The 25618-nt window shown below is 41.5% G+C and overlaps 1 protein-coding gene across 2 annotated transcripts in view; it reads left to right on the top strand.

The window, feature by feature from the left end:
* Positions 1-25618, top strand: part of LOC117457231 (neurobeachin-like) — a 223104-nt gene that overhangs the window by 97158 nt on the left and 100328 nt on the right. The window contains exons 14-29 of one of the 2 annotated variants that reach the window (XM_034097171.2): positions 5603-5682; positions 6320-6382; positions 6760-6857; positions 7317-7409; positions 8984-9092; positions 9190-9271; positions 9387-9510; positions 10371-10563; positions 10729-11673; positions 12532-12749; positions 12976-13129; positions 14371-14551; positions 15842-15966; positions 16266-16331; positions 16643-16808; positions 18566-18977. In XM_034097171.2, coding sequence (XP_033953062.1) covers positions 5603-5682; positions 6320-6382; positions 6760-6857; positions 7317-7409; positions 8984-9092; positions 9190-9271; positions 9387-9510; positions 10371-10563; positions 10729-11673; positions 12532-12749; positions 12976-13129; positions 14371-14551; positions 15842-15966; positions 16266-16331; positions 16643-16808; positions 18566-18977 — 3109 coding nt within the window. Of the gene's footprint in view, positions 1-5602; positions 5683-6319; positions 6383-6759; positions 6858-7316; positions 7410-8983; positions 9093-9189; positions 9272-9386; positions 9511-10370; positions 10564-10728; positions 11674-12531; positions 12786-12975; positions 13130-14370; positions 14552-15841; positions 15967-16265; positions 16332-16642; positions 16809-18565; positions 18978-25618 lie in introns of those variants that run through there. The other variant, XM_034097172.2, reaches the window with a different exon arrangement.

Below are 25618 nucleotides of genomic sequence, written 5' to 3'. Positions count from 1 at the left end.
AATTGGATCAAATATAAAAGTCAGCCGAATTAGTGTTGATACTGCAAGTGTGAAAAGAAATGGAAGATGTTGTTTAGGCTGCGGCCCCACGAGGACGAAAACGGCTAAACCCATAGGATTAACGCAAACGCAAACGCAAACGGCTTCCGTCCACATGCAATAATTATCCGGATAGTGTCTGCCCACACGAGACCGCTCCGTTTAGCTCCAACCGCTGGAGAAGCTGCAGTACATATGCAGGAGCCTCTACGTGGCGCTGTAACTTCCTCCACAAAAGCAGCGAAGAAGCATGGTTGTCATGGTTGCCCTTCTGTTTATTCTCCGCGGTGGGGGCCGAGGGAACCGGGCAGAGTTTTTCGCCAGTCAGTGTGTATTAAAGTTGAAATCTTCCGGACAAAATTATAAAAGTGCCGGTCAAAGGTCTTCTTTGTTATTTATTGAGCTTTAAAACAAATGAATAACGACTCTATATAATATAATGATAAAATACACGGAGCCTCTCTTTTTCCTCCCTCTCTTCGGACAGCGCCAGTGTCTGTCTCATGCAGCAGCTCATCCAGTAATCAGTGACCCGGCCGACTGTAAAATAAACATATTTATAACTAGTTTAGGGAGTTTGAGAGGTAATTAAAATAGCTAAGGGTGATGATCTGACTTGAAGTGTGTGTTTTGCTGCAGCGGGAGGAGCTGCAGGTGAGCAGAGCTGCGTGTCTCCGTCCTGTCAGATTAGACTTCACTCGCGAGAGAAAGATAAATAATCTGAATTCAGGGTGCAGTTTACTTTGACGTGGGGGTGAGCAGCAGAGGTGGGGAGAGGCGGGGCTATTGCCTCATCATTATTGCTGTAGATGTTGCACAAACAACTGTAGCATGGTCAATAGCGTCCGGAGCACGATAGCAACTCTGCGATCCGCCATTGTTGTTGTTGTTGGTGGCGAAACACTTCAGCACTGGCGCGGGGTAAGCGGAGGTGAGCAGAAGAGGTGGGGAGAGGCGGGGCTATTGCGCAATCACTATCAGTGATCTGAAAATGTCCGTATAGGGCGCACACACGGAGCTGTTTGACCCCCCAGAGAGTGGCGTATGCATTTCTATCCACCTTGGGACCCGTTGTCATTTCCTCAGTCGTTTAGTGCCATATTCGGTCGTCCTCGTGTGGCCGAACGGTCTATATGACACTAAACAGTAACGCAAACGACCGAATTCGTCCTCGTGGGGCCGCAGCCTTAATCGCTAATATATTTATGATCCACGTCACGTATTCAGTTTTGGCGGCATTTCTTACAGTTTGTCAAAAGGTCTTCTGATCAGGGCTCTATAAATAAATATCTATGGCAGATATGTAATATTTAATGCAGCCGAACCGTGTATTAAAATGCCGTTATGTGATGACTTCAAAGAGAAAAGCAAGAACACTCGGAATAAAGTATTTTTTTTATTTTTTAAAATGTTTTTCCGATGTCATATCATATAAACACCATATCCCGAAATGCATTGCGGCTAAAACAATCGATGTTTTAGCCTATCAAAACCTCTGAAAAAAGAGAGGTGTCTCTCAGAATCGAAAGAGAAAAACCTATGGGAAAAACACAAAAGCATTGTACACAATTTAAACCAATAAATGTTATATAATTACCAAGGATAAACTGATGTTTTTTAGTTGATGAGTACTGCAGAAATCATCTTCGTAATATCTATCAAACTATAGATCCTACATATTGACTGGACGTGGATTCTAAAAGTACAATATACACTTCTCGCTAGAAATCTAATCAAAAAGCGTTTTAATGGCCAAACTATCCTACAATTTAGGATTTTACAGAGAGGGTTATTTGTGAATAAACGACCATTTGTAACGTTAGCATTCAACGGGAGCACTAGAGGGCGAAAACTTTAAAACGTAATTATAGGACGTATTAAGCGCTTGAACAAATTACATATTTGGTCGTAATAAGGGCCTGAACAATTGGCCCATTTGGTCGTATGAGTTGGAGGACTTGTTGCAAAAAAGAGTCTAGACAGAGACACATATAACCACTGTAGTTATCTGATAGTAAATAATTGACTTTGTATTTGATTTCAAAGACCTAGAGATTTAAAAAGGATAAGTAAGAATCAATGCTCAACAAAACAGTTAATACTGTAGCTGTTACAGAAATGTCTTTATTTACACACAGACTGTTTTTGCAGTATTTTGATGAAAACACTTGATTTTAATACACACTCACAGACATCTTTTTATAGTTTCAAAGACAAGATAAACACATATTGTACTCCATCAGTACATTAGCTATGCCAAATATTATCACTCCTTAAAGTAACTTGCTAGTTTAGCCTTCCAAAAATATACCTCTCTCAAACGCAACTGAAGCTGACTGTTGTTAAAGTCTACAGATTGTAAAGGCCTGGGAAAATGGCAAGAATGATATTCCATATCTTGAAATGTATCCTCTTCCTGCTGTGGGTAATTTTCAGAGTGGGTCTGGTCCCACTGATGCAGCCAAGTATAGGCAAGTTTCCTCTCTGTCCTTCTCAACTGACAAACGACCAAACAAATACACACATAAAGAGGGAGAGAGCCAAGCAGATAATGAAGTGTTCAATTATAGGGAGACAGAGAACACATTTTAAAATGGAGCTCCTCCAGCTACTCACTCTGTTTCTGGAAGTACCTCCCTTTCCCTAGGTCTTAATAGAGAGTGGTATCAAATTAAAGCCATGTATCATCCAGTTATACACAGAAACACTGCAGCCAGATGCCTATTGGTCAACTTCTCCTGGTCTGTGATATGTAGCCACAAGCCAACACATAATGTGTCTCAATCTCTATCACTCTCCCTTTGCCTCTGTCTATGCCCTGCTTCTTTAACTAAATAATAAGTAATGAGATGGGTGTCAGAGATGTTTGGCCAGTCACCAAGTTCCATTCAAGATGCATTTCAGGAAAGAATGAGCAGTGACAAACATGTAGTTGCTTCAGAGGCTGATTGAGGCTTGAGAATGCTTTTTGTGCGTGTCTACTGTACATGCTAATCAATTCATCTGTTGTATTGACTGAGTTTACTTAAAGGTGGGGTAGGTAATTTTGGAGAAACCAGCTCGAGTGCGCTAGAATTTGAAAATACACAGCCTGAAAAAATCTGCCACTTCCTTACAGAGCCCCTCCTCCAACACAAACGAACGTGCACATGACCAATGAGGGCACGAGATAAGTTTGTGCACAGATGGAAGGCTGACAGGCAGGTAGGCCATCCAGTTATTTTAGATGATTGGTCGTGCTTTTTACAGTACTACGGCTTCCACAGATTACATTTTTTATGGATTTTTTGTCAAAGCACTTAAGATATTCATTGCTATCGGGATGTTAAGAGCATTCCATGGAATATAACAACAAGTGTATCTCGAGCCGGTTTCTCAAACGTACCTACCCCACCTTTAAGTCAGGGAATGGTTTGGCTTGCTTCAGATTTACACCTGGGCAATCCACTGGATCAAATGAAGGTTAGAGGGAGCATTTGAACAGTTGTTGAGAGAAAGACGGAAGGCCATTCATTATTTATTCTTTCCCTTAACTTTTTCCCTGTTTGTGTCTTATGAAATGTTAGTCATTGCAGTTTAAAGTCAGCATACTCCAAATGCTCACAACAGAGGAGTTTCAGCAGGCGATGCATATGTTAGTTCAACCTGAGATGCATTCTGGACACCAATTAAAGCTGCTGTGATTAAAAATACTTGTTTCATTAGAGTATTTTATCAGCCTTTGTTTATTTAAAAGCACCCATGGACTGAAAACATAATTACTCTCGTTTTCTATTTAAAGGCTTGCGCAAGTATAGAGGACAAATGCTTTTTTGTGTGCCATGATTTTATTATCAGTTATTAGCCAAAATAAGATTCCTGCATTAATCACATGGACATCACGTCTTTCACGTTGTGCCCTTGGGAAGTGGGAAGTAAAGCAATATGGGAGTGAGAAATAAGAGCTGTGCAGAGCGGCTGAGGATAATTGGTTGTGAATAACTTGGATGCAGTGGCTGCGGTAATAATGTTCCTATCATCCCTTTACTGTCAGTCTCTGTCCCTGCACTGGGTTTTCCTCTCGCTCTCTATTAATCAGTGTCGGGATGCAACCTCGGGGGGGCTCATCATTGATCACGTTGACCGGTGGTTGGGCGGGCAGAATGGTCAGGTGTCTGTTACCGGGGTATCTGTCATCATGGCCCTGTCCCCATTTCAAATGAACATGTGTCCAGACAAGGTGGAGGTTAGGGTTTATCAGAGGAGAGGAGAGGCATTGAGCAGAGTGACCAATTTCCCCTGAAAGGCTTTTGCTTCTGTCTTCGTCCCAGTCATTTAATACCTCTGCAAATGCAAAAATATGTTGTCCATGTGTCTATACCTGGCTGGTTGCAAAGGCTGAATAGAAATGTGCTGGGTTTTACAGCCAGAATAGAGCCTTTGTGCTGCAAAGAGAGTGCAGCTAATCTGGGGATTCATGTTTGTATTGTTATGAGTGGTAATGTATGCCATATCCTGCATTTTCTGGTGTGTGTGTGCCTGAAAAGCTCTCTGTTGTATTGCTGTGCCTGTTGCTGCAGCCTATTAGTGTACTTACTCAGTGTACCTGCAGACACCTTTTGGTACAAAATCAGCATATTGAAAAGGATCTGAACCAGTCAACATTCCTTGCAACCCACACCAATACAGCATCAGCAGAAGCAGCCCTGTGATATGACATGTAATCAATGCCGTCTGTCATATTCTGTCATTCTTCTGTATTTGCACGACTTCCGTACACCTGCTGACAGCATTCGGCCCGTCACTGTTGAATGAGTTTCATGACAGGGATGGATTGCAATGTGAGGCTAACTTCGGCAAAGCCAAAGTGACCTTAAGTTGGCAGAGGCATTCTGGGTAGTTTTTAATGAGCTGTTGGTCAGAGTGATGGGCAGGTGTGACCTTGGGCTGGATGCCTGGGCACTATGTTGCTACCTGGGTTTGAGGGATAAACACATACTTCAAGGATGGGTTGAATAATTGCGAATGTCTAATGCTGAATTTATGTAAAATATATTCTACAAATTGTTGATATGCACATGTTTCGGTTTACAAAGAAACACACATTCAGGGTAAATCCAGTGCACCAGCACCTAGCTAATGATACAGCAAAACATACTTTGAAGATGTCACTGTGTTGCAGTGGCGAACCGTCAGGGCCTTCAAGGTATTCAGAGAATACCCTGGAACACAATTTTTTTTATTTAATTATATAAATAAAATGAATAAATGAGAATCGTATCTGTGTTCTTGATCTGTAATATTACACTGTTACGTTGATTTAATTGTCCTTCTCGGACCATGCACTACGCATTTCAGTGGTTTTGTGTGTGTGTCTACAGAAGGTCCAGTTGTGATAGACACGGTTCGCCACTGCGAGTGTTTGAGTTTTTTACAGCTCAAAAAGAGAAATGTGTCATTATCAAAAAGCTATATATATATAAAAGGAGGGTACTTTAGATCACAGACGAGACTGTAACATTTGAAGATATCTTATTTGGTTCCAATACTTTCTCAGATGTATTGCTTCTCTCTCCAACTACAGATGGTCCGAGGCCGACCCACAAAGAAATAGTTTCTCTGCGGGCATTCATGCTTCTCTTCCTCAAGCAACTCATCCTGAAGGTATATCCCACCTGTCTTCATGCCTCGCAGAACCTCACACAACTTGATTTTGGCTGCTTGGAATAAAACCAGTTGTGCTGAAACACGAAATTAATTCATTATTCAGTTTTGGTAATTTCTTGATCATTTATCTATTTGAAATAGGTCCATCCATCAATATGACAACGTTAACCCACTTAAGTCATCACTTTTAACTTGAATTTCAAGTTTTTCTTACTAAATAAGTTGAAGTACTTAATATATATTACTAACAATAAATGATATTCTAATCAAAACAAAATATGAGACATTTGTCACATGTAAGACCTTTTTCTTAAGTTGTATATTGAACTCTTTTCTCTAGTTTAAGTGTAACAGGTTTTCTAGGCAGTAATTAAAGGAATTCTTAAATTGGACAGAAAACACACTTGGCGTGTACATACTGTCACCAAACCAAGCAAGCAAGTTATCTGGCTTTTCAATCTGTTTGGTTGAAGAACAAACAAATCACACACCCACACTAAGCCCATAAATGAAAAATCAGGAGGCCAGAACACTTAATGTGCTTTTATAGTTTCAAGTATCTAATTTTTAACTTTACAACATAGAAAACAAGGAAGAAGATTCAACATGTTTTTCTGTGTTTTTCTTCTTTCAGGACCGAGGTGTGAAGGAGGATGAGCTGCAGAGCATCCTGAACTATTTGTTAACAATGCACGAGGTACAGGAGTCTATGTGCACCTAGTGAATTCAATGTATGTCAGTGGGCCACTTTACTGCTGCACCAAACCACAAGGTCACATTCTATTATCAGCAATATATATATATATTTTTCCTTAGCATTTAAACTTAGCAGCAAGATAAATGCATCATTCAACATCATTTCCATTGTGCAATAACCAGCCACGGCTCCTTGACTGTTGGAAGGTGTACCGGGGGCCCAGGTGTATTCTACAATTGCCTGGCACATGCACTGTGTCTTTGCCGCAGTTGCATTTACAGTGTGAACAAAGAACAAACACATGATTCTCTTTCTTCTCCTGCCCCCTTTTCTATTGTTCTATCCGTCATTGTCTTCCTCTCCTGGATTGTCTGCAGGATGAGAATCTGCATGATGTGTTGCAGCTGGTGGTAGCCCTCATGTCTGAGCACCCAGCCTCCATGATCCCTGCCTTTGACCAGAGAAATGGAATACGGTAAGCCTCCCAGGGGAAGACTCAATCCCTTTTCTGTTTAAGCACCAAATGAAGAGGTGATTTCACAAAATAAAGCTGAACACCGAACACCAGTGCTGTTGCCACATGTCTACAGTACGTGACGCATGAATAATTCAACGAAAGGGAAAACAAACCTATGCATGTAGCAACAATATTAACATATTGATATCCCTATACAGTATGTCACAGATGATCAAACTAACCCCATGTCATCCTATCAAATATAAATGCGCACAGTGTAGCTCTACTTGTGAATTATATTCATTGCGGAAAGGCTGCTGCCTTCATAAGGACATTCATTCGATGTTAACGTAAATTCACTCTGAAGGAAAGTGGTTGTCAGCCAACCAGTGGAGGGCCTTTTCATCATCAGTGTTACATTGTATTCTGTCCAGACAGTGTGCTGTTGCCAGCTCTCCCTGCTTGTGTCTATTTCAGAGTAATCTACAAGCTCATGGCCTCGAAGAGTGAAAGCATTCGAGTGCAATCCCTCAAAGTCCTTGGCTACTTCCTCAAGCATTTAGGCCACAAGTAAGTCATCCATTTCAATAGCTGTGCAGTGGCTGTGTCATGACACACTCATAAGTGGTTTTCATAATAAAAAGTCAAAAGATGAATGATGTGTCATGTTTTGAAAATGGCAGTCTGTTACATGTCTATCTTGTTGTTACTGATATTGTTGCGCCATTGTTGTCCGTTAACCAGCCATTTTCAAATAAACAATATTACGATAGGTGTGAAACTGATCATAAATCAAGCTTTACATCCAGGCGATAATTCATCTGATCCTACCACTCTTTCAAAGAAGTGCGCAATTATAAGAGCCGAAAAGCGTTTGACTGGATGCCAGGATGGTAAATTAGGGTGCACTTTGTAAAACACCTGAATTCATGGCTTCATGCCCTGTATGCATTAAATCACATAAGAGAACAGTGGAAAAGGTCCAAGTTACTGTTCCACAGAGTGACATTATTAATATACTTCTTACGGGGAGCTGGAAAATGTGCTGTTTGCTGCACATTGGACAGAAGAGGAAATGCCTTATGATGATTCAAAATGTGGGATGCAGGGATGGATGGAGATAACCCCATACTAGACCGCCCCAGGCACAATTGAAGGGCCTCTGTCCTCAGGGGACACGAGGGGCTCCATGAGAGCCTGCCTTCAACCCTCACTTTAACAGCTTTCATACATTTTAAAGCACAATCCTCCTCACTATGAGAGCCAGTGCAACTTATTAAGAATGAAACGTGTATCTTCAGTTTGGGAATTACATTTTTCTTTCATTAGTTCAGTGATGTAAGGTGATGTTTAGCAGTGCTAAAAAGTACCAGAAAAAGCATGAGAGGCTATATGACTTAAGCATTGCTCAAACTTCTTTATTAACATTTCATATATTCAACCACCTTAAAGTAAACTTGAAGACAAAGCGTAATAAATATTAAATAATATTACATTATGTCTTGTGATTTTAGAAAATATGCTTCTCTCTGCATTTCCGTATAACTATTAAATATTATTTTAGTTTATTTTATATATTTGTAATTTCATTAACATTGTCTTAACTCTGAAGAGTATCCTCAAAAAAGGTATATAGTCTCTAGGCTACACTATACACTATACACTGGCTATGAATCATCGGTTTGCCCTTTTCTCCCAAAACATTTTTAATATTCATACAGTTGAGAGAAATGCTCCTCTTCTCCTAAGTGTCCAATTTGCCAGCCTCTGCAGCAGAAAATGAAAACATTGACTTAGCTCCCAACTCGTCCTGAGGCATTGGCAGCCTAGGCTTAGCATCGTGACACCAGTCATTATGCTGACTGTAGCTTGAAATGTGTCACACTTGAACCTCTTCACCTATGATATGCCTATATTGTATCTTAGAGCCTTTCCTAGTGACAGGTTCACTTTGTTATCCGACACACCTCCAACCAAATTCCCCCAATTCATGGCAGCAGGCACTTCTTGACACTTGTCTCGAGAGCTCGACTCCCTGAGGGTGAGAATAGGGAGGCAAGCTGACGACACTCACTGATCCTTTCACAGACTTAGGGAGCTCTAAACAAGCCACTTTAACATTATGTGTGTGTATGTATCCACAGGAGGAAGGTGGAGATCATGCACACACACAGCCTCTTCACTCTGCTGGGAGAGAGGCTCATGGTGCACACCAACACTGTGTCGGTGACGGTCTACAACACTCTGTACGAGGTAAACACACATTCTCCTCTCAAATGTCCCAACATTCGTTCACCATTGTTTTGCTGTGAAAGTGGGACTTATGTCTTCTCACCTCTTCCCGAACCAGATTCTGACAGAGCAGGTGTGCACACAGGTAGTTCACAAACCTCATCCCGAGCCCGACTCCACCGTCAAGATTCAGAACCCAAGTAAGCCTGTGATGTGTCACATGTATACTCTCTAAAGTACTCCGTTCTCTGGAATAACTGACAATATGTGTGTGTGTGTGTGTGTGTATTTGTGTTTGCATACATGTGATTTCAGTGATTCTCAAGGTGGTAGCCACCCTATTGAAGAACTCCGCCCCCAGTACAGAGCTGATGGAGGTCCGGAGGCTCTTCCTTTCAGACATGATCAAACTGTTCAGTAACAGCCGAGAGAACAGACGGTGAGCAGAACTTAAATCACATTTTACTCGACCGCTCCGTGTATTATCTTGCTATTTGCTATCAAGTAAAGAAACATTTTGGTCCTCCTTGTATAATTTTGTAAGAGACTCATGTAGGGACGCTCACATTGGTGCAGAATCCTGATTTCCAGCAGATGCTTCTGTGACTGACAGTTGTTCGTTCCTGCGTTCTGTCTTTTTCCCCTCTAACCACCCACCCACTCCTACACACACTCTCTTTAAGACATATTACTAATGCAATTAGAAGTCTTTGGAAACCACTGACCTTTATCAACACTGTAATTAGCTTAAAATAACAAGTCAGAAAGTGCTCCTTCGAGTTCAGTTGTTGAAATGAAAAAAATAAATAATGTTTTCACTTGCTGCCCCCATTTTTTAATCTTAGCTGTCAGTTTGTTCTGTGAGGAGCTGCTGCAATATAAACAAAACAAATGAATACATCGCTGGCCAAATCATCAAAACTATTTAATATGAATAACTGGTATGTGTGCCTTCCTATTACATGTAGAGAATGTAAGGGAGGATTTAATGCAGACTTCTAACGACTCCCTCTTCATAAGGTCTTCAGGTTGTCAAAAGCCAATTGTAAGATAAAGCTTTGCCGATTAAATGTTGCCAATTAAAATATATTTTTGCAGTTAGACAGTGGTGGTGTTTGTCTACAACAACTAAAATGTCCTGAGAAATGATCCATTTACCACCAACATCAATGAAACATATTAAACTTGCTATAAACAAGAGGATCACAGTTTACTCAAATGACTGAAACTGGTTGTATCTGATTTACATCTGGCAGTTTTTCAAATGTATGTATTTCCTTAATGATGTGTGTGTTGCAGGTGCCTGCTTCAGTGCTCCGTATGGCAGGACTGGATGTTTTCTCTCTGCTTCATCAACCCTAAGAACTCTGACGAGCAGAAGATCACTGAGATGGTGTACAACATATTTCGTATTCTACTGTACCATGCCATCAAGTATGAGTGGGGAGGATGGCGTGTGTGGGTGGACACGCTCTCTATAGCCCACTCTAAGGTCAGTATTGTACTGTGCAACAAAGAGGAAACACTGACCTCTGCTGTAGAGGCAGACATTATCTATATTAACCTGACTCTTAAGGTTCTTCAAAAAACGATCTTTACAGTCGTTTGCATCATACATGTGTGGCTAACATTGCCTGTGCTATTTCTCCTTTTCTAGGTGACATACGAGGCCCATAAAGAGTACTTGGCTAAGATGTATGAAGAGTACCAGCGTCAGGAGGAGGAGAATATAAAAAAAGGAAAGAAGGGCTTTGTCAGCACCATCTCTGGTCTATCTGCGCAGGCTTCTGGCATCAATGGTGTTGTTGAGATCAGAGAAATGGACGATAACTCCAATACACCTGAGAGTGAGAAGGACTATGAGAGTGTGGACTCTCGCATACTGCTGGCTGAGGGGAAGGGGCATGAGGAGGGTACGGTGGATGGAGTCAGCGTCGGTGTTCATGACCTTCTGGTGGACATCAAGGCTGAGAAGGTGGAGGCTACAGAGGTAAAGCTAGACGACATAGAAACTCTGGGAGTATCTGAGAATGGAGCACTGGTGGAAGTGGATTCTCTGCTGGATAGTGTTTATTGTGCTGCTGCAAAAAAGCTCAGGGGCAGCGTGGATGACCACAATGCACCCCCCCTCATTACTCTAGATGATGACAAGGACAGTATCCCTCACAGCAACTTTCTGTTTGGCAAGGTGGCAGGCAGCATGGAAGACAAGCTTCTGCCTGATGTGAGTACAGCTGAGCCTCTGGTCCTGCCAAGCACACAGTCCAGAGTCCACACCAGTGCCAGTGATGAGCTGGGCCTTCTTGCCCACATGACAGGCCGCTCGGAGCTTGGCTCTTTACCCAGCATCCTGGAGAACGATGAGTTTGAACTACAGGCAGCCACCGAGGGCATCAGCCCTGTGACTGGCTCTGAGAATGAAGCCTCTTCCAAAAGCCCAGAGGTCACTGAGGGTACAGATGGAGCAGAAATTGAAAGAAACTCCTCCATTTTTAAAACCTGCAGTGCAGCAGATACAACAAGCAACACTTCGGACACAGAGGGATCCCACAACGGCAGAGACAAGGATGCGAGGAAGATTCAGACGACAGCCACCACACAGGTCGGTCTGATTATTTATCATTCATTAAAATGGAATCCAACAGAAAAAGGCACGTTTTCAAATGTTCTGAAAAAGCAAAAGTTCACTGAGTTCATAAGATTCAAAATGCCTGCGAAGCTTTGCCAGAGGGAAATAGAACAACAGACGATCATGAACACATGCAGCGTCGAGGTTGAAGAGTGGAAAGCAAGGAGGGAGAATGTTTGCAATTGTCAGGATGCCTTTTGTGAACAGTTTCATTTCATCTGACCCATAGAGATAATTCCCTTCCTCAGCTCTGGTTGTAATGGGGACAGGATGGCCTGGTGCATATCACGAGTCATCCCTCTGAGACTCAGGAAAGTGGGCTGCTGGAATAGTTGGCTGATCTAACAGGAGGGGAGAAAATAGACAGAGCATTATTCTACAACAATGTCCTGGGATTTGTTCCTTGCTCCCCTCCTCTCCTATGAGCTGAGCTCTTTCTCAGAGGTCATGCTCTGTGACCTGACTGGGATGGAGGGCCATTGGGAGGCAGGGTTTCTTTTTAAACCTTTTGTTCGCTATTGCTGATTGCTCATGTTCTTATCGCACTTTTTTGGCATCAGCTTGCTGACTCAATCAACGTATACCTGGATGTTTTAATAAGCGCTTGTTGTGTTTTTTTATTTAACCACAGGCACACATAGGTTATCACTTTAACTAGGCAATTCATCATAAATAATGATTAGTATGACAATAGCATTATATCTCATTAGGGTTGCACTATTGATCTTTAGAGGAGAATAGGATATGCTACTGTTCTGATCTCATGATGGACCGTGTTTGTTTATGCAATGCCTAATTAAAAGTTTGTCATTGATTGTTGTCTCCCATCAGAGTCTACACGGCCGCCTTGCCTCTTCGATGGACAGGGACCTATGTGCGGACATTGGCTTCAGGGGGGCGCCCCTAACAGAGGAGCAGCGGCGGCAGTTCAGCCCCGGCCCACGCACTACCATGTTCCGCATCCCAGAGTTCAAATGGTCAGCCATGCACCAGAGACTGCTCACCGACCTGCTGTTTGCGCTGGAGAGTGACGTCCATGTCTGGAGGAGGTGTGTGAATCGCTTTATGTGCGCTTGAAAGGGAGGGTGAGCATGATGCTTGTAGTGCGACAATGATTACCCTTCCATATCAGAGGCAACATATCATTGTATTGCTGGCTGCCTATGAACGGGTTTAGTTTATTGCACAGTAAAATTGCCATATGTTTTATACAATTAGAAATAAAATGCTTTTTCCCATAATAACCCCATTGTATTCTCCCGTCTACTCCTACAGCCACTCCACCAAATCTGTCATGGACTTTGTTAACAGCAATGAGAACATTATTTTTGTCCACAACACCATCCACCTCATCTCACAAATGGCAGACAACATCATAATCGCCTGTGGAGGGATCTTACCGCTTCTCTCAGCGGCAACCTCTCCCACTGTAAGTGCACCTCACTGTCTTCTCTGTGGGGGGACACTGCCATCTAGTGGTGGTTTAATATAGACTTTGGGAGCTTTATGACTCATATGTGTTGTGTTTGGGGCTCCCTTTAGGCTCATCTTAACTCTGTCACAGTAATGTTGAGGACATTATGAACATGTTGTGATGAGCCTCCATGTGTGTCATTTATGATTGTTTTATTGATACTCTGTAATTATCAAATAATAATTGCAGTCTTAAATTAAAATAGATTTTAATTATCCTAATTTGTTTATTTAGTCAGCACGCCATCGTTATAATTTTTGCTATTACATTTCTATCTTTAAATTACTTTAATTATGAATCCACAACAGTTGTGTGCTAAATATTCATTAAATAGATCTAAACATGTTCTATCCCTCTGGTGTATTTCAATCAGCAACCTTCTCACAAAATATCCTAAGAAAACCTCCCCATGTTAACACGAAGAAAATAAGAGCTAATAAAAAAGTATCTATATTGGTCATCTGGAAAAAAGGAAATAAATAACATCATCAAAAAGCCAGATTAAGCATAAAGGCTTTTTTTTCTAGTATTTTGAGATTTATTTTACAACACCCCCTATTGACATAAGTAGTAATGGTTATAGGGTACAAGTGGTGGTTGAGCTAAATCATGGACGAATTTGTATAAAAAGCACTATTAGGATTATTCTATTTCTAATGTTTTTTTGATTTGGCAGTGATGGAAGTGCTTTGATATTGTATCTAGTGGTTTGAGTAATATATTAAACTCTTACATTTAAACAATTTTAAATATAATCTCCTCTTGTTCAGAGACTAGAACCTATACTACCTATGGGGGCGGTGGTGGCGAAGTAGATAGGGACTTGGCTTGGCAACTGGAAGGTCACCTGTTCAAGTCCCGGCAAGACAAAGTGCTACCGAGGTGTCTCTGAGCAAGGCACCGTTCCCCTGCTCCCCGGGCGCCATTCAAAATGGCAGCACACTGCTCCTAACACTAGGATGGGTCAAATGCAGACAAACAATTTCCCCATGAGGGATTAATAAAAGTCTATCTTACTCACTCTAAGGTAACAACGATGACCCCTGCTGCCCTCTTCCTGACCTTTTACCGACTGACTGTCCTGAATACAGCAGCACCCACCACTGTGTCTATCTGTGATACAACAAGAGATGAATGTGGTAGAGATTTCCACTTTTGTTTTATCTAACTTGTGTGTTCCTTGTTGCTTGTGCAAGACGGAGTTGGAGAACATCGAGGCAACACAGGGCATGTCCTCTGAGACGGCCATCACTTTCCTGTCCCGTCTCATGGTGATGGTAGACGTGTTGGTTTTCTCCAGCTCCCTGAACTTCAGTGAGATCGAGGCGGAGAAGAACATGTCCTCCGGCGGCCTGATGCGTCAGTGCCTCAGACTTGGTGAGATCATGATTGGATGTTTGTCGCTGCCGATGTGAATGATAGCCAGTGCAGTGAGACAGTAAAACAGTATCTCTGTGAGGTGGAGTGCCTCTTTTTCCTGTCACACTGGAAAATTGACGAGCTAGAAAATGCCAAGACAGTATTCTCTTCACACACTGATAATTCCTCTAATCCCCCAAAATCCTCTGTTTGATCAGCAAAGCTAATTAATTTGGGTGTGCTCTGCTAATAGTTTACAAAATTGGACGATGTGCAGGGTTTTAACGCAGCAAAAAGGATCATCATTTTGGATCATAGGAAATGTGTGAATGTATGTCTCTTTTGTCTGTTTGCGTGAGAGTGGTCTATATCTGTTTGTGCCCGTGGCTGTGTGTGTGTGTGTGTGTGTGTGTGTGTGTGTGTGTGTGTGTGTGTGTGTGTGTGTGTGTGTGTGTGTGTGTGTGTGTGTGTGTGTGTGTGTGTGTGTGTGTGTGTGTGTGTGTGTGTGTGTGTGTGTGTGTGTGTGTGGCCTAGCATTACTATACTTGTGGGGACCTACATCTGTTTACACAGTCACGTGTGGGGACTCGCCTCCCTTATGGGGATAAAATGGAGGTCCCCATGAGGGGAACCATTAATTTTAGGGTGAAGACTTGGTTAGGTTTAGGTTTAGGGTAAGGGTAAGGGTAAAGGTTAGGGTTAGGCATGTGTTGGTTATGGTTAAGGTTAGGATACTCTCCAGGAAGTGCATGTAAGTCAATGTAATGTCCCCTGAAGTGATGTATACATGGTATGTGTGTGTGTGTGTGTGTGTGTGTGTGTGTGTGTGTGTGTGTGTGTGTGTGTGTGTGTGTGTGTGTGTGTGTGTGTGTGTGTGTGTGTGTGTGTGTGTGTGTGTGTGTGTGTGTGTGTGTGTGTGTGTGTGTGTGTGTGTGTGTGTGTGTGTGTGTGTGTGTGTGTGTGTGTGTGTGTGTGTGTGTGTGTGTGTGTGTGTGTGTGTGTGTGAGCCCGAGTGTTTGCCGGATTGTTGACTCAAGTTGTGCTCTGGGGGTTGGGGAAATAGCCGCCAGACTTCAGTGTCCTTCTTGCAAACATACGATTCCTCGTCACTGGCTTTGGTGTGAAATCAGTCTGGCTGCTGATTGAACTCCTTGTCTCTGTCCCAGCAGCAGGAGACAAATAATCATCAGAGATAATTGATTCATTTAAAGAAGGCATGCATCTTATCAACATTTAATTACCATTTAACTCTTAAATGACAGCTGATTTGCATGCTGTGTGGGTGTGTGTGTGTTTGTGTACGTGCAGTGTGTTGTGTGGCTGTTAGGAACTGTCTCGAATGCAGGCAGAGACACAGAGACAGGGGAAATAAGTCTTCCTTTCGCAACAACAAGACTCAGGAAATCCTACAGAACGCTGGGACTTGCAACAAGGTAGGATGTTTGGTATCTGTGCCCACAAAACAAATCAATTTACACCTAAACACTTTGCCCCGTGGGGAACATAAGACCTGCACTGATTCTACACAACCTCTCCTATTCTAAGCATCTCTTACATACATACATACATACAAATGTCGGCAGATATTTTGGTTAAAAATGTACAATATTCTGAACTCTTCAAAAGAAAAATAATAGAGATGAATAAGCTAAACAAAGTAGCATGTCATATTGTGTTGTCTTTCTGCTTTAGACAGCCATAGAGTAACCCTAGTAACCTGTCTCCCATCAAGGACCCTGATCGCCTCCTGCAGGATGTGGACATCAATCGGCTTCGCGCTGTGGTCTTCCGTGATGTGGTGAGTGCTCCTCTGTGTGTGTGTGTGTGTGTGTGTGTGTGTGTGTGGGTGTGTGTGTGTGCAGTCTGTGGATATGCACGGCATGACCCCTGACTTGGCTGCAAGTAGTAGCAATTTTTTGACAGACAAATGGGCAAATCATCAGGTAAAACAGATAGAATGTATTGAGAATGATGTCAGACCTTTGAATGTGTTTCCCTTCTTTATGCAAGGTGCACAGAGAAAGCATTTCAGGCCACAGCAATGGGTTGTGTGAAATAAGGTCTTCTGAATAGAAAGTGACATCACCGTTTTGTGATCCCTCTCTGCAGGATGACAGTAAGCAAGCCCAGTTCCTGGCTTTAGCTGTGGTGTACTTCATCTCTGTCCTGATGGTCTCCAAGTACCGCGACATCCTGGAGCCCCAGCGTGAGACGGCCAGAATAAGCCAATCAGGTCGCAGCATGCGTCAGGAGCTCAACTCACCAACCAGCACAGGTGCTGACAGCTGCGCCCTCCTTTCTTACATCCATTCTTTCTGCTCATAAATCTTGTCTGTGACTTTGTCTGATATAAATGAATGGTGAGTGTCCACGTTCCTCTCTAATGCACTGCTGCCAGAGCTCAGAGCTCATTCAGTAAAATAGCAGGAATATCCTGCCTGCACTCCACTGGCTCACCTATGATTAATTCATGAGCTCTGCTAATTGCACTGCACAGAATTAAATGTGGAAGCTGAGGAGATGCTAGTTATGAACTTGAAAAGGCATCATCGTTCTCCGTGAAACCAAAGATAATATATGCCTCAGGTCATAAATCATACATTATTTCACATGAAAGGAAACTAAAAAGGTTTAACTCAATGACTGCTGCAGTGCCAACTTGCTATTATGAGATGCTCGAGTGAGCATACTTTATCAACTTCCATTCAGACAAAGGGTGAAGCGAATCAAAGAAACAAGAGGAAGAGGAGAGAGGCCAAAGGAAATATGAAAGTGTAATTTGAAGTGCCCGGAACACATGGAGAACAAAGACAGAGAAGATGAGAGATGGGAAAGCGGCAGCATGCTGGCCAACTGTGGGTTTTTGGGGCAGTGGAGCCAGGCTTGCTATTTTCAGCCCCATCTGTCAGTGGCCATTAGGCAAGCAATCCACCAGAGGAGAATGGGATCATAGAGGTTGCTGGAAGGAGAGAGGCACACTGACGCCTTCATACATTTCACCAGAAAAATAGGGGAATTTTCCAGGCGGCATGTGGCAGACGATTGTGTGATGGACCAGGAAGCCAGACGACTTGCTAGCTAAATCAGGCCCTGTTGACCTCATTACAGGGCATGTGATGAATATTAATACAGCTGGCCTTGCATCTACTGTAGGTACCCAATGGGTTAAAATGACCAAAGTCAGACTACAAAGGAACTTGTGCAGGTTTCTGGGAGAAAAAGACAACAGTTGTTTGCTTTATACTTAATACAGTTTCAATGTATGAAGAGACATAATGGTACAGATTCACAGTCAACATATCATGTACATAGAAGGGTGCGGTGTACAGAATAATAGAGCAGCTGGCTCCTGCATCAGCGTTTCAAAGCTTTTTTAAATAGAAGGCTTCCAGGGCTCAAGGCAGGAGGAAGATAAAGATATAAAAGGATTTATGTTTTATTAGCATAGAAGGAGAATAACAGAGAGATAATCTCTAGAGGATCAGAGCTTCTGGAGAGAGTTCTAAGAAGCTGCGTGGGCACAAATCACCTCTTGGCTAGGTAATATAAAGCTAGCGCTGGAATAAAGTTGTATTCGTTGGCATTAGTTTACTGGTTTCTAATCTCTATGTTACTTCTCATGGCATATCATAAGAATATCTATTACCAATATGAGTAATCAGAATCAGAATACCTTTATTAGAGGGGACATTTGCATTGTTACAGCAGAAAAGAGCCAAAGACAGCTTAATGTTACCTAAGAAGCATGCATCACACATTATAATAACAAAAGGTACACAATATGTTAACATAAATATAGCGCAGGGATTAAAAGATGATTTAATTAGTGACTATTGTAATCCCTAAACTCACTAAAGCAGTAAAAGCATCAAATCTGAGGATCTGTATGAAATCATTGTAAATGAGTTTAGGTTATTGGACTGTTGATAAAACAAAAATTTGAATTGTTTTACTTAATGATTAATCAATTAAATATGATAAAGAAAATGAACATTTGTAATAAAGTTCTGTATGTGTGTGTGTGTTCCACAGAAACCCCCCTAGCATTTGACAGCAGTAAAGACCACCCTGCACGATCAGACCTCCACCTGGAGAGCTCCCTTCCCCACACAGACTCTGGTATCGGAGAGGAGCAGGTAGCCAGCATCACTAACGGCTCTGATCTGGAGCACAGCACAGGAGTGCTCATATCTACCCTGTCCTCAGAGGTGAAGAGGTCTCAGGAGAGTCTGTCTGACTCTGAAACGCTGCTGAAACCCCCCTCCTCCATCATCAGCATTAGCCAGCCCAAAAAGGGCATCAATGTGAAGGAGATTCTGAAAAGCCTGGTGGCTTCTCCAGTTGAGGGCCTGGAGGCTGGGCTGGAGCCCCTGTCCTACCCGGACCCTGCTGCAAACCCCCAGGCCCACGCCATGCTGCCCATGCAGTTCCACTCCTTTGACAGGTGAGGAAGTGTCAGTGTGTGGTGGTCTCTTGTGCCCAAAATCACATTTGGAGGAGTTTTAGCCATATCCTACAAATATTCTAAAGATCTACATGATCTTTAGAATATTTGTAGGGATGTCAAACTCAATTTCATCTCGGGCCACATTAGCATCATGGGCCAGTTTACAAGACTATATAAACATACATATATAAATATTTAATATATATAAAATATATTACATTATTGCCTCTGCATTGGATTATTATCGGATAGGGTAATAACTTCAGTGAGAATGTCACAAAATGATTTAAAAAGAAAAGCCAAATTCTGGAAAAAAAGTCCAAATAAAAAAAAATAACTGACATTTTGAAAAAAAAGTAAGATTTAAAAAAAAAGTCAGATTTTGAGAAAAAGTTAAATTCAAAGAAGAAATGCATATTTTGAAGAAAAAAAGTCAAGTTCTGAGAGAAAAAACATATTTTGAAGAAAGAAAGTCAAATTCTGAGAAAAAAGTCTAATTTGAGATGCATTGTGGGACATGTAGTTTATGGGCAACGTGCTTCTGTAAATCGGCGTGTAACCGTATAATAAAGATATTATATTCTTTGCAAGCTCTTTTGGGCCACAAACAATGAAGTCACGGGCCGGATTTGGCCCCGGGCCTTGAGTTTGACACCCCTGATGTAGACTGTACATCGACCCTTTTCATGCCTTAGCTTTTGCTTTTCAGTTTATTTCCAGAATCCCATTGGCTAATAATACATTTTCTGAATGAGAATTAATTAACACAACCCTTTAGTTTGCAAATTCATCACAGTAAATATGTATTCTGGATTAAAAATAACTAAACGAGGCATAAAGTTAAAACCGGCATAGACTATATAAGAAGGGGGATAATCACACATACCGTCAGAGTGATTATTAATGGTTCGTCAACAATGGTTTCGAGGTTTGGCTTTTTGACCATCCTCGTTTTTTTTTTTGCAACCAAAAATGCTAAATACAACCAAATCCTGAAAAAACATTTTAGGCGACTTTAATGATAAAAAAACACACAATACAAGAGTAAATGTTTTTAATCCAAATCACAATAATCTAGTGAGGGTAATTTTCTCGTAGACTTCTATTCAAGAGGAAGTCTTTCTGCAACAGTGAGGACCCCCCCCCCCCCTCTGCTGGAGGTGTAGAGAAATTAAGCCGGATTAAGCCACAGTTCAAAGTCATAATATACGTATGTTGAATCTAGTTTAGACAAAACATTTGTTATACTTGAGTATTTTATTTCATTTTCATTGAATCGTTTATTTGAACAGGGGCAATTTTAGCTTTGAGCTCATTTCCATCTGCAGTCCCTCACATACAACATATAAGAACATGACATTTATAAAGACATTTATTGTTCTTAATCTGTGAGGCTATCTTTAACAAAACCAAACACAGACCTAGATGACATAAAACAAGACAAGTAATTATTAAATGTTTGACTATCATTCTATGATGTTTACATTTCTCTGAGGAAAGCTTTGATGTCATGCGTTGTGTGTGTGTCTGTGTGTGTGCATGCATGATATCACTCAAGTGACTGTAAAATGCTGATGATAATCCTCTGGGTTTATTTAAGTAATCCAGAATACCACTAATGGCTCCTAAATAGCATGCTACACATTATTCATTGCAGGCCACTTATATTGTATTCATCCCCCACGGCAAGGGATTCCTGTGTTTGAAAAGGTCTCTGAAGCATTGTGGCACTGCTGCGGTTTATTTACGTTCCTGGATTAGATAAACCCACACAGTAATCTGTCTGGATTTGAAAGTTTACAAACCTGTTCCTGCAGGGATTTCAAGCTTCAAGCCCCTGATCCCTGTCCCCTATGGTTGATAACGTTTGGATGATCACATTTTTTGCTGAAAGTAATTTGAGTTGGTTTATCATAAAACAGAAACTCATCCAGTTTCTCCTGTGTTTAGGTAGAGAGAGAGAGAGAGAGAGAGTGAGTGAGTGAGTGAGTGAGTGAGTGAGTGAGTGAGTGAGTGAGTGAGTGAGTGAGTGAGTGAGTGAGTGAGTGTGTGTGTGTGTGTGTGTGTGTGTGTGTGTGTGTGTGTGTGTGTGTGTGTGTGTGTGTGTGTGTGTGTGTGTGTGTGTGTGTGTGTGTGTGTGTGTGTGTGTGTGTGTGTGTGTGTGTGTGTGTGTGTGTGTGTGTGTGTGTGTGTGTGTGTGTGTATAATCACTGCCAGCCCCCAGAGAGGCGGCAGAGGACACACTGAGTCAGGGGGAACAATGGGGCCTCCTTTCTTTTTGTATGCATGCTGCGGAGCTGAGCTGGGCCGAGGTGAGCCTGATGAATAGGGGAAGAGATGGAGGAGTATGTGGTGAGAGGACAGCTGAGTGGGTGGGGGTCTCCAGGGTGTTGATGACAGATTAAACAGAAGCGGCCTCACGCCACACCGTGCCCGGCCCTGTCGCCCTCACCGCTCACACCCGTAATGGAACCTGGCAGCCTGAAATGAGTCGCCACAGCAAAGTGTATTATTTTTGAAATGCTTTCACACAAACCCTCCTGACCACATATGCAACTTTGTTCCATGCTTTTCATGTCACTCCCCCCCTTCCGGCCTCTATTTGCTGTGTCTAATTGTTTTCCACCTGCCAGCAAAATGAGCTGCCACACATGGACAAGCCTTTCATTTGTGTGTCGGGGCGACAATAGATTGGGAGTGACAACATCAAAAAGGTGGGGGGAAATGGCTTGAAATGGGGTACACAGGGGCAGTCGTAACAGAGGTCCCTGTGCTGCAGGCCTTCATGGAGGAGGTTTAAATTACTCAGCATCCAGATGTCCGTTAGACCAGATGGAAATACAGTACAGAAATACTAAGTCATCCTTAACTTCTTCCGTTTTACACCTGTCCTTCCCATAATGCCCCATAATGTAGTGTTGCTTACAGATTAGTTTTTTCCATAAAGAGGAACAAAGGTATTTGGTTTTATTTGAATTTAAGAGTTGATGCTGAGCAGATTATCTCTTTATCTATCCCTGTATTTATATATTAAAACAAAAGCAATATTAGACTAGATTTGCTGGATTTATGAAGGAAACATCCGTTGGTTACACTTTACACTGCAGTCATCTCCCACCACCGCATACCTCATTAATATTAATACAAAGATTAATCCTTGCTTTATTCTCTGCAAGTAAATTAACACAATTCTATTAATAAAATATGCACTAGATAATCTATACATGATTCATGAGTACTTCACTAATTAATTATTCATTAAAAGAGATTCATGTTTTTATCTTCATCCTGTAGGTTTAATGTAACGTCCCAGCTCTGCCTAACAACCAGCAGGCCTCAGCTGGAAGATACAAGCAGGGAATACATTTGGAAAACAAGATAACATCCACGATGGCTTCAGATAATCAAAACACGCTAGTGATATCTGAAGAAGAGATTTCAAGGGGAAGAGCAATAGATCTGCTAAATAAATAATGATTGTCATCCGTGTTCTTTGAGGCTCAGCTGTATCTCTGGAGATGATCACATTTCAGATAGCTTTCAAACTTCTCTGGCTCTTTTGAAATATCAAACACGTTTTACTGTTTGTATTTGTTAGTTGGTATATCTGTTGTCTCTTAATGTGTATTATATTCTACTTTTTGTATTTTTGTCCATAGAAAACCTAAAACCTAAAAGCTATACTAATGTATTATAAAACTGCAAGATAAACACCAAAAAGCCTAACATACATCAAAGCCAAGTTAGTGCAGCTATTTTTGCTTACTTATTCCATGGATTGTGGATATACGGTTTAATTGCAACATAACAAACTGCAATGTTTTGTTGAGGTAGGGTTTCTGGGTATTTTCTTCGGTTGACAACAGGCTAGCTCGTGACAGAGCAAAGGCCTGGCCTGTGTCACCCAGAGTAACTGCCGGAGATTGGACAAGATATTATCTGGCACCCTTGCAAACCCAAAGGCCAACTGCAGACGTGATAAGGACGAGCTTTCCTTCTCCTTCCTGTCGGGAGTTTTTGTAGGACCACTGCCACTGCATGCTGTTTAATCCTGGGCCAATCAGATAGCTTGTGAACAGAGGTCTGCTGTGTTAGTGGTGTGTCTGCTGTTACACAAGGTCACAAGTGTATCACGATGTGACATGCTTACCAAGTTTTCATTTGTTTAACTTGGTTGAAATGTGCGCTGACTGCTAAAGTCCACAATTGAGCCAGACTGCGGCTGTTTTCCTATAACTTGCCATTCGTTTTTTTTTGTCTGTGTGCCATGGCATTCATGGACAGCCTCTGGAGGTGAGACTGAATTGTAACTTCAGTCAACATATTCTAATGTTTTTTAAATATTAGACAAAAAGGCTGTACTATAACAATAAAATACTACATAATGTTCAGTATCTCACTCTTATCGCTGCCCCTTCCCTTTGGAACTCACTCCCAAAACACTTCTCACTTCAAAAAAGAAGAAGACATCTAGATCGCAAAATAATTAAACAAGTGAGTGCCTGTTTTTCCTGGACAAGGACAGGTTCCTTGAGCACAACACGAGCGTAACGTGTCTTCACGTTATATATGTCTCGTCAGAAAGGAGTGCTGACGGAGAGCACCGGAAGCCGCTCCAGCTCTTCAAAAATTGCAGTAGGCCTATACCACAAGGAGCCGTACACATGCCGCAGTGTTTGCGTGGCTGTGTCTTTAGTTGTAAGCACAGCACTTTGGCGATCTGTTGTTATTAGCATCTGGTTAGCTAGCTATGCTAACAAATGTAAAGAGCTTTTCTACAACCAGGTGGAGAGCTCTCTTGAGAGGCTCAAATAACCTCAGCTCAGTGAGGTTAAGGCACACCTTGATATTAGAGACTAAATGAAAAACAGGTATGAAATACTATATGACAGCAACAAAAAAGTTGTTTAAAAAAACAAGAATATAGTTTCAAAGGGGAGTGATTTGTAAAATATCCAAAAAGAAAAATCTGCTTACAGTTCTGTTTCATATGGGTGTTGAAAGATGTATTCATAGATCTCCTAATGTTGCTCTCAAAGTGCACCAGGTTGATGCTTTTAACTTCAATATTTAACAAAAAACTCTTCCCGGGGGAGCTTGCCCCCGGACCCCCCTAGAGGAGGGTTAGGTCCCCCCCGCCCCCCACTTAAATCATGATCACATGGATAGGAAACTAAATACATTTGCACACATCTTGTGTCCATATATTTCTGTTTTGGTGGTCATGCCACAACTGTGCACGTGCATGCATGCGCGAGTCATGGTAAGATATCTGGATTAAGAGGTTGCTTTTTCTTTGCACAGCATGAAAGAAAGCCCAAATGAATGGGCTGTGATTTTAGTTTTTTTAAGCAGAGGTTGAGTTCAATAATTTGTACGGCCCTCGGAGGATGTTGTAAAAATTGAAAGGAAAAAGGTTCCCCACCCCTGCTGTAAATAATAATAAAAACCCTTGATTTATAACTTAACATCTCTGTCTCCTATTGATCTGAGTATATTATAAAGAATAGCCAGTTAATTGAAGCATTATAGCACAGGCCTTTGTCAGATGGTATACTACGCTGTTTTTTTTCTGCTTCGAATAGTTCTCTCTTTTTTCACCATACCTGTGTTTGCATCACTGATTGTTATGTCTGGAAAGTGCTTAGCAGTATTGTTATTGGTGTTACTTTTTATAAACCACATTATGTTTCTTTCTTTACGAGTAACAATGTGTCCCTTACTTTTATATTAACATCAAGTACCTAGGGACCTACTCAGCAATGGTTTTCTTTTAACTTTTGAGCCTTTGGCATCAAACAAATCCAAGGACAGTCTCAGTTAATTAAACTGAAATGTGTCGATTAAAAAATAGTCCTCATATGCAGACAAAATGTTGTTTTTTCATAAGATGTGAGAGATTCTCTTATAAAATAATAAGTAACACATCTTCCTTACTTCTGCTCTACTCTGCTGCACAAGATGAGCTTCCACATATGTTTTTTTGTTTCCCATCTTACATATTTAGGAATAATAAGGCAACCCAGTCTAGAAAAGACTGTCCATAATAATTTAAATGTTATTCCTTAATCCACTATTTGGAACTAGTGAGATGGAGACATTTATCAAAATGTTCTGGAAGGATATGTATTATAGAAATGTAATTTAGTTAAATGCATTGTTACCCACCTATAGACAACAACATGTCAATAATAATATATAAAATAAACAAAAAAGCATTCTCCCAATTTGTATCGCATAACTTAACTGACTCATTTTTAAAAGCACATCATAATATAAAAAAATGTATTTAGGCCACATTTGATTTTATTTATGTCAAATTGACTTGCAACCTGTTTTAACACGATGCCGTGGGAATGCCATCCATAGCTTGATGTGACAACCATTCTGTTAGTGTGACAAGCTGTCAGTGTCCCTGCAACCCAGAATGAATGCTCCTAATCGATGACTTCTGTAATATGACTCTCCATCACAAACGTCTCAGACTCACAGGGTGTACAGCTGAGAAATAGCTTGCCTTAAGGTTGCAGCCCCTTTATTATCTATCAATAAGTCAACGGGTTAGACATTTTAATCATATAATATTCATCAGCAACAACGCCAATGTGGCTATGCACCATGTAAGCTTGGAAATGTTA

The sequence above is a fragment of the Pseudochaenichthys georgianus genome, chromosome 13 (genome assembly GCF_902827115.2).
Source record: "Pseudochaenichthys georgianus chromosome 13, fPseGeo1.2, whole genome shotgun sequence".
In the NCBI taxonomy this organism is placed as follows: domain Eukaryota; kingdom Metazoa; phylum Chordata; class Actinopteri; order Perciformes; family Channichthyidae; genus Pseudochaenichthys; species Pseudochaenichthys georgianus.
The sequence above is the reverse complement of the archived record's forward strand: the minus strand, read 5'-3'. Positions and strand labels throughout refer to the sequence as shown.